The sequence below is a fragment of the Pteropus vampyrus genome, unplaced genomic scaffold (assembly GCF_000151845.1).
Source record: "Pteropus vampyrus isolate Shadow unplaced genomic scaffold, Pvam_2.0 Scaffold208, whole genome shotgun sequence".
NCBI lineage: Eukaryota > Metazoa > Chordata > Mammalia > Chiroptera > Pteropodidae > Pteropus > Pteropus vampyrus.
The window spans coordinates 1,149,255-1,158,053 of NW_011888989.1; the positions used below are offsets into that span (position 1 = coordinate 1,149,255).

Here is an 8,799-nt window from a genome sequence, read left to right on the forward strand (position 1 = left end):
GTGGGATAAAGACGAGTGCAGGAAATGTTTGCTTTTACATTTTTGGAATCACTTACATTTTAGAATATATTAACATGCCATTAATAGTATGTAGTGCTTTGAAGTTATATTATGTCTCTTTCCAGATTAATAAATAACTAAAATTCTTACAGAAGAAAAAAAAACACCATATACCATCAGAATAAGGATTGTGCTTTTCTTCTTAGGCTATTTTCATTTGTTTCTTCTGCATCCTTTTAATGGAATTTGTAGGTTTCTTGAAAGGTAAGGTTAAAGTTTACAAGTCTGGCCTGCACTCAATAACAAAATTATTTGAAATGCAGTATTTTGCTTGTTCTTGCTCAGGAAAAAAAAAATCCATATTTCCCATTTAACCAAAATCATTCTCCATTCATATCCAAGGTATCAGAGATATTATGCAGTTTAACATACTAACTTCTCTACTTACCATAATCTTTAACCCGCTTTTGAATTCAAAATAGTGATGATTTTCAGCTTTTTTCAATTCTTTCTTTTTTTAATGCTTATGATTATTTCTGAATTGCTTCCAAATCGGGATCCAGAATCTGTTATTAATATTGACATGCACAATAAGAAGCCATCCATCTACTGAAGACTTCATGATTAAACCATTTCTGCACCTGATTTTCGTTGCAACTACATCCCAGTCATTGGAGTCAACTTGATGAATAGATTTGGCTAGAGAAGCTCAGGACTCCATCTGCTTTATCAGAATTTGCATGCATAATCTTTAAGAACAAAACATTTTACCTAAATGCCAGTCTTGACGAAAATTTCTTTTTTTTCCAGCGATGCAGAAGACCACAAGCCTTTGAAAAAAGGCAGTCGAACACCTTCAGACAGAACTGTGAAAAAAGAAGATAGCGATGATAGCCTAGTTGACTATGGAGAGGGGGTGAATGGCCAGTTCAATGAGGACGGCTCCTTTATTGGACAATACAGTGGTAAGAAAGAGAAAGAACCAGCTGAAGGAAATGAAAGCTCAGAGGCACCTTCTCCTGTCAACGCCATGAATTCCTTTGTTTAATTTGTAAGCTCTTTGCCAATATCCCATTCCTCTAGAATGTTTATCTTAAGCACTTGTTTGTCAGCCTTCTCATACTGTGAACATAGAGGCAGAAAGTATATGTTCTGCTGTATGTTAATATTATGAGAACAGTTAGAGCAAGAATGTAACTCAGTCAAATGATATGTTAATGTGAAGTGCAGTGCAAAGTGCATACTTTTTCTTTCAAAATAGGTACTCTTGATTTCCTCAGAACTGATAAAAATAATACGACATCATCCACAGATTATGTTATTTCCTCTTCAGGATACAGTTAAATATGATGCATGAAAAATGCTACACACAGTTAAAGGACATACTTGTGTATGTTATTAAAATGTGGTTTGATATTTTGTTTATACTATCCTCAGCTGAACCCCTAAATTCCATTTCCATTGTCCAGAGTGTTACTGTAGTATTCTCTAGAACTTCAATGTCTTTGTGGACATTGTTGTGAAATTGGTGACTCTTTGTCTAGCTGTTAGTGTTTTGGGGAGACTGTTAGGAACAATATGTACAGTATATACTTGCTAAATGAGTTAATCATGACAGTTGCATTCGCTGATGCTTACTGAAACACTGTCACCTGCTCTTTGCTCCTGTCACTTCGTAGCCTTCTTAAACTTCCAGGTATTACAGCAGTACAGTGTTCTACTTTATACATCATTTCTATGTTCAGTCGTTTTTAGGCGAAAACAGTGTGTATTGCAATGCATTTTGGCATTTGTGCCATACTGAAAGAATCAAAAAACAAATCACTCCAATTAAATTTCAAAACTTATTCCAGAAAGCACAGGGCAAGACACATGCAATGCCTTCAGACAAGAAGTATTCTGTAACCTACTGCTTCTGTACCATTGGTACAGTCGACGTGGAGTCCTAGATTACTGTCATTGTCTAAAAGTGACTTTTAAAATGCAGAGATAATGAAAACTGCAATGATGGAAAAAAAGGAAATATGAAAATAAAATTAGTAAAACAGTTTACTTTAAGGAACTTTGTCCCCATATGTATAAAAAGAAAAGCTTTGCCACCAACTGGAACACATGAGGATTTTGTGGTCTTTTATGGTTTCTATTAAAAACAAGTCCCATTCAGTAAGAAAGATAACAACTTGGCAGAAAATTGTTTAAAAAAGCAAGTTATCCCAACACTAAAAGCATACAATAGCATGCCAACAGGAATATATTATTCTCTAAGTCTTTACCTATGTGGCAGCTTTTGAAACTCTGCAGCATTAAACAATCTGTATGCAAATTGCTATGGGCACATTTCAGAATCTAAGAAGTCTGATAAGTGCTAACAAGGCTAAGAGTCAAATGGATTCCATCTGCAGTTCCAAAAAAAAGTATATATTCTACCATAATCATAAACAATATCAGATGGTTTACCTCCAAATATGAAATTCTATAACAACCTATGGTTGAAGGAATTCTCAGTTTCATTTGCCAATAAATTGGTTTCTCATAACTTGCATCAAGTTTAATTTTAAGTAAAGCTTTTTATATGTAGATATTTTGTTAAATTTGTAAATACACTTAAAGCGTAGATGCTATATGCTTATAGGTGTTCCATAATAATAAACATGCAAAAAACGTTTATGTTATGCTGTATAAGAAGTTAGCTAATTAATACAGTGCATGGGATTGGAAAACATTTACTTAAATAACTTTGGGTTTTTATTTTCCCTTTTTGCTGTGAAATTGAAATAGTGAACTAGTCTACATATTGACAGCAAGTTTCTAGATGAACTCTTCAGAGCTTTGCCTGTGGGGCTTAGTAGGCCTAGTCACCTGACATCTTTGATACATGTAGGTAAAGCATAGTTTGAAGTTATCCCAGATAAAGATGGCCTTAAATACTTTCATGTCTCCATATTTACTTTTCACAGATCAGCCTTCCTAATGAAAATATAAAAAGACAAAACAGGCCTTAACTTGGCATCAGAGAGCACAAAGATAAAAGTTACTTTAAATTGCCAATGTTTGGGGGAACATTAAAAGTAGTTTTTACCGTTCCATAATAGTAGATGCTAAATTTATCTGTGCATGAAGGGATCACATCTGTAATAGTACAATAGTTTTTGTATTAAAAATTAAATGTGGTTTTAAAAGTCCCTCTCTCTTTTGTAATATATCATGTTCCTAACAGAGTGTGAATGTCCAAGTAATGGTATTTGTAATGGTACAGGTAGATGTGACTGGATTTCCATCAAAGTAACTATTAAACAGTCTTGATCTCTTTGTGATTTTTAACTTTTTCAAACATATATTTCCTAATGTTTTAAAATAGCATACATTTTGATTTTTGCTTTTAAAGGGCTATTATTTGCAGAGAAAATTAAATGCAAAACCAAACACAATATAAAATGGCTAATAAAATAGGAACATACCAAGAAATTTTAACGAAAAGCAGAAGTAGATACTACTAGCCTTTTGAGAAACAGTCTGAGAAATCAGGTGCTGCTTTCTTTCCTGGAACCTGACCGCCATGGTGCCGGGGCCTGCCGTCGGCCTCTCTTCTGCTTGCCTGGACCTTCACCCTCCCCAGCCATGGGCAGCTGGGATTCTTTAAACCTCTCCTACTTGATGAGACAGTTTGGGCATTTATAAGTATTATGGGTATGTCATCCATTCACTTCTCCCCAGCCCTGTGCTTCTCATCATCTCAAACTTGTCTAGTACTGTAAACAGTCAAGGTCTAGCTTATTCCTCCGTTCTACCACCTACCCTATTCACCTGTCTCCTGGTCCCAGCTTTCCACTCATGAGAACTTCTGCTGGCACAGAGCTCCCTGTCCCTACTCAGTTATTTGGACAACATGTTGCAGTCATCTCCCTTATCCAAGGTGGATACATTCCAAGACCCTTAGTGGATGCCTAAAACCTCAGATAGTACCAAACCCTGTATCTACTGTGTTTTTTCATATATATGTGTGTGTGTGTGTGTGTGTGTGTGTATGCCTATGATAAAGTTTAATTTATAAATTAATCACAGTACTAGATTAACAACAATAACTAATGATAAAATAGAATAATTATAACGATATACTGTAACGAAAGTTATATGAATGGCTTTAAGGCCATTATTAATTAAAATAAGGGTTTCTCTAACACCAGCATTGTGATACCATGACAGATACTCGAGATGGCAGCTACCAAGTAGCTAACAGGTGGGGGGCATACACAGAGTGGAAATGCTGGGCAAAGGGATAATTCACATCTCATGCGAGATGGAGTAGGACGGCTCGATATTTCATCATGCTACCCAGGACAGTGTGCACTTTAAAACTATGAATTGTCTACTTTGGGAATTTTTCCACTTAACATTATCAGACCCCCATCAATTTGTGGGTAAGTGAAACTGTGGAAAGCGAAGCCACAGATCAGGGGGCCTGCTATCTATAAGTCAATTGTAAAATGCTATCTAGACCTTAGAATTTCTACCACAGAGAGCATTCACCTCCAAACAGGAAATCAAGACCCTACTTCACACTGTGGCCAGATTTCACCGTCCATATCCTCAGATCACATCATCAGTCACAGCTCTATTTAGCAACTGGGGCTGGCAAATTGTATGCCTGATCACAAAAAGAAAAGAAAAGAAAACATTGGTCCATTGATGCCTCCTTGTCCAGATGGTTTATAATGGCCTTGGTTTACTTTTAATGGCTGATTTTGGAAATGGCTATTGGGGGCAAGAAAGAAACATACAAAGAGCTGGGACTTCTCACCCAAATTCAGTGAATCTCTCACTCTCAAGAGATTTTTTTCTACAAATTACCACCAGAGGGCTCCCGTGCTTTATTCAGTGCAAAAGAAACTGTGGGGGAAAATGAAGCCTCTGGAGAAATAGTGCAAACCACTTTTGATAATCAGACTGAGGTCTGACAGTGCAGAAGATGATTGTCTGCTGCCACCGGAGGAAATGGGATTTGCAGCTTTCTCCGACGTTTCACCATGAGCCTGTTAATCTTTCTCTTGTTGACTGTGGCCAGGTGGCTGCTAGTTGATCAGCAGGGGAAGGAAGAATGTGCTCCTAGCTCTCACTAGGCACTCCATCACTGCTGCAAGTTGCTGGGGGTGAGAATGGGGGCATGTCCTTAAAATGATTCACCCCCTCCCTTTCTCCAGAAAGTGCCATTTTGACTGCCACCAATGGTTTGATGTTTTGTGATTGGATAGCATGAAAAACACAGTTTAAGCACAGACTGCTTTTATTTTTTTACTTTTAAAAAAAGCAAGAGAGGGAGAGAACACTATCAGAATATTTAAACAAACAAACAAACAAATGGTTCCCAGGTTGGGATAGAAAGAGACCAGGATTTACATTCAAGCTCTGTCATCAGCTAGCTGTATAAATAAAGCCCCCCCAATCTCTCACCTTTCTGCACCTTTGTTTCTTCAACTTTAAAATGACAGAAAGCAGATGATTTCTAATATACCTTTCTGCTTAAATCCTATGGTTCCAAATACAACTCACCTACCCCACCCCCCCCAAAAAAAAAATAATAATAATTTTTACGCACCATCAACAGCCATGTATTTTGCTAAGTGGGGAGGTTACAAAATGAGCAAAACCAGATGTGGTTCCTGCTTTCATGGAACCTGGAGTCTGGTGTGACAAGACGGACATTAATCAAATAACCACTGAAATGAATGTGTAATTCCAAACTGAGATATGCACTGTTAAGGGAAAAGCATGCCGTTCCAGGAGAGCAAATAATGGAGGAGGCTGGCTGACTGCCAAGTGGTCAGGAAGGCTTACTGGAGGAAGTGTGAGTGGAGAGCTGGGGGACAAGTAGGACTGAGGAAGAAAAGATGGTGTGCCTAGAGAAGATGCAGGAGCCAGGTCATGCTGGGTCCTGAGGACCACATGACAGGTTTTTGTATTTATTCAAGGGGCAGTAGAAAGTGGGGAGTAACGAAGAGGTTGAAGGGAAGAGTTATATTATCAGATTTGTGTTTGGGAAGAAGGCAGAATTCATGTGGTTTAGTGTGGAGAACGGGCTGAAAGAAGCCAGAGCGATTGGTAAGAAGGCACTAAGAAGCTTAGAGGTTGGATCCAGATCACACCACTGGAGATGGAGAGAAGTAATGGAATCTTAAGATATTCAGGAAGCACATCGATGGGAGTAAAAGATAGGATATAGGAGGTTGAGGGAAAGGGAGGCTCTTAGATTTCTGACTTGTCTCACCAGACATGAGATTCATTTAGGAACATCAGGAAAGAACCAGATTTGGGGATAAATTATGAGTTCAAGATAACAAATGAGGAGTTTAAAAGGCCTCTGAGACAGCCAAGTTGAAATGACTAGTAAGAACTGGGTAGATGGGCTTAATGCTCAAAAGGAACTTCTAAGATGAGTAGCAATTGAAGCCATGAGGCACTGATGCGATTGTCTAGGGAGAAAATACAAACAGAGGACTGAGGATTACACCCTATTAGGAAAATCCCTTCTATCCTGGCCAGGAAGAGACTGATACCCAGGAGCTAGAGAAGTTGGGAATAAATAAGGACAGTGCATTGTCTTGGAAGCCAGTGAAAGAGACCATGCCAAGAACAGGGAATAGTTTACAATGTCACATGATGCTGAAAAATCAAGCAAAATGAGGATCAGAAGACATTTTTTGGATTTGAAGACATGGAGGTCATCTATAACTTTAGTCAAAGCTGTTAGGAACAGATCAGCGTGAATTGAGGAGTGAGTAGATGAAGAAATGAAGACAATGAGATTTGCCATTATCCACACAGACAACCCATCAGTCCCTGGGCTCAGTTCCTTGGCTTCTCCATCTCCATGATGACATAACTTACGCATCCCACTCTCTGCCCGCAACCTCCCCTCCAAACCACCGTCCCATCTGCTTTCTCTCAATCCTTTTTTCCATCCTTTTTCCAGTGTGGATTTTATAGTTCATTATATTTGAAACACTGCTGTTTTACTCCCAAAGTCCTTTGCCCTCTGTCTTTTCTAAATACTGGTGGAGGTATTGTTACTCAGAATCAAGTCTACTGTCTGCCTTCTACTGCCTACTCCTAGGAACTGAGAGAGAGAACAGAGGTCAGTATCATTAAATATCTTCAAATGGTTAACTCTCCACACTGCACAGCAGACTGGCTGACTTTTCTCAGGTGAACTTACATTCTTATACTCAGCAATGACTATTTCAGATCTTTTCTACCCTCTTCAAACAGTTCAACCCTGCCCCATCTCCCCACCCAGCCTCACAAATCACTCTACAAAATGATTTTATACCATAATTCACTAAAACAAAAAAAGAAAAGCAGAGGTGGGAATTTGCTCCTTTTCCTGCCAGCAAACCAAAATGCCTGCCTCGCTATGTTCCCATCTTCTACCTTCTATGAAAATAGTGGAGCCATCCTTCGCCCTGTCACAGACCAGTCCCTTTTCCTGGTCTGGGAGCCTCTCTCCCCCTCGGTGGATTCTTACCCAACAGTTGTCCTACTTCCGTGCAACTGGATTGTCTGTTGTCGTTGAACACACTCAGAGTCTCCCCCATCTACAACAAAGAGACCTTTGACTCCCCACCAGTATACTCCCTTCAGTTATCATTTTCTCTCCCCTGCTTTCATCATCAAAAATGGTTGAAAAATTGTCAATAATACCAGGGAAAGTAAATGAAGATAATCGTATAAGCTTCCATTTGCCAGACAGTGCATTCTTTGTTCCTTCTATAGCCATAAAACTTCTCCAGTCACACTCAGTTTGTCCTACAGACACTGCCTTTCTTCAGCTGTAATTATGTAGCTATTCTCTCAGTGAATGACTCAGACTTTTAAAAAAATCAGATGTTCTCAGCCTGCACAGTTCATCACCTGAGGGGCTGCAAAGCCCTAATACCCCACCCTGTTACTGTTGTAACCATCTGAGACAGCCCAGCATTAGCTCCCCAGGTGATTCTAATGGGCATCCAGGATTGAAACCAGTGTAAAGAAATACTGTGTTGCCACACTCATGTGTGCACTTAATGAATAGTATTTTTAATACATTTATTCACACAGAATAAATGTATTCTGTTAATCCCACATTCTCTTGTGTTCCTCTCATAAAAAAGAAAGAGAGAGAGAGAGAGAAAGAGAAAGAGAGAAGGGAGGGAAGGAGGGAGGGAGGGAGGGAGGAAGGAAGGAAGGAAGGAAGGAAGGAAGGAAGGAAGGAAGGAGGGAAGGGAAGGGAAGGGAAGGGAAGGGAAGGGAAGGAAGGAAAGAAGGAAGAAAGAAAAGGGAAAGGACCTTATATTGCTGGTAGGAATATAAAATGGTACAGCAAATTTGTAAAACAGTTTGGCAGTTTTTTTAAATGTTAAATATGAATTTATCATAAGATCCAGAAATTCTACTCCTAGGTATATACCCAAAATATATGAAAAAAAATAGGTCCACACAAAGACTTGTGTGCAAATGTTTATAGAAGAATGAATCATAATAGCCAAAAAATTATTCAAACGTCCATGAACTGATGAATAAAGTGTGATCTATTATATAATTAAATGGAATGCTATTCAATAATTATTTTAAGCACTAACACCTGCTACAACATAAAAGACCCTCGATGACATTCTACTAAATTAAAGAAGCCATCCATGAAAGACCACATATTGCATGATTCCATTTACTTGAAATATCCAGAAGAGCGAATCTATAAAGACTGAAAGTAGGTCAGTGGTTGTCGGGGACTGGGAATGAGAACAAAGATTGACTGTAAATTGGCAG

At 38.6% G+C, this 8,799-nt stretch overlaps 1 protein-coding gene across 20 annotated transcripts in view; it reads left to right on the forward strand.

The window, feature by feature from the left end:
* The window catches only part of NRCAM (neuronal cell adhesion molecule), a 262,800-nt gene extending 259,486 nt beyond the window's left edge, over positions 1 to 3,314 (forward strand). For all 20 annotated transcript variants that reach the window (XM_023538010.1, XM_023538014.1, XM_023538003.1 and 17 more), the window contains one exon: positions 811 to 3,314. In XM_023538010.1, the coding sequence (XP_023393778.1) occupies positions 811 to 1,048 (238 nt within the window). In that variant the 3' untranslated portion in view covers positions 1,049 to 3,314. The remainder of the gene's footprint in view (positions 1 to 810) is intronic.
* Positions 3,315 to 8,799: the final 5,485 nt, after the last annotated feature.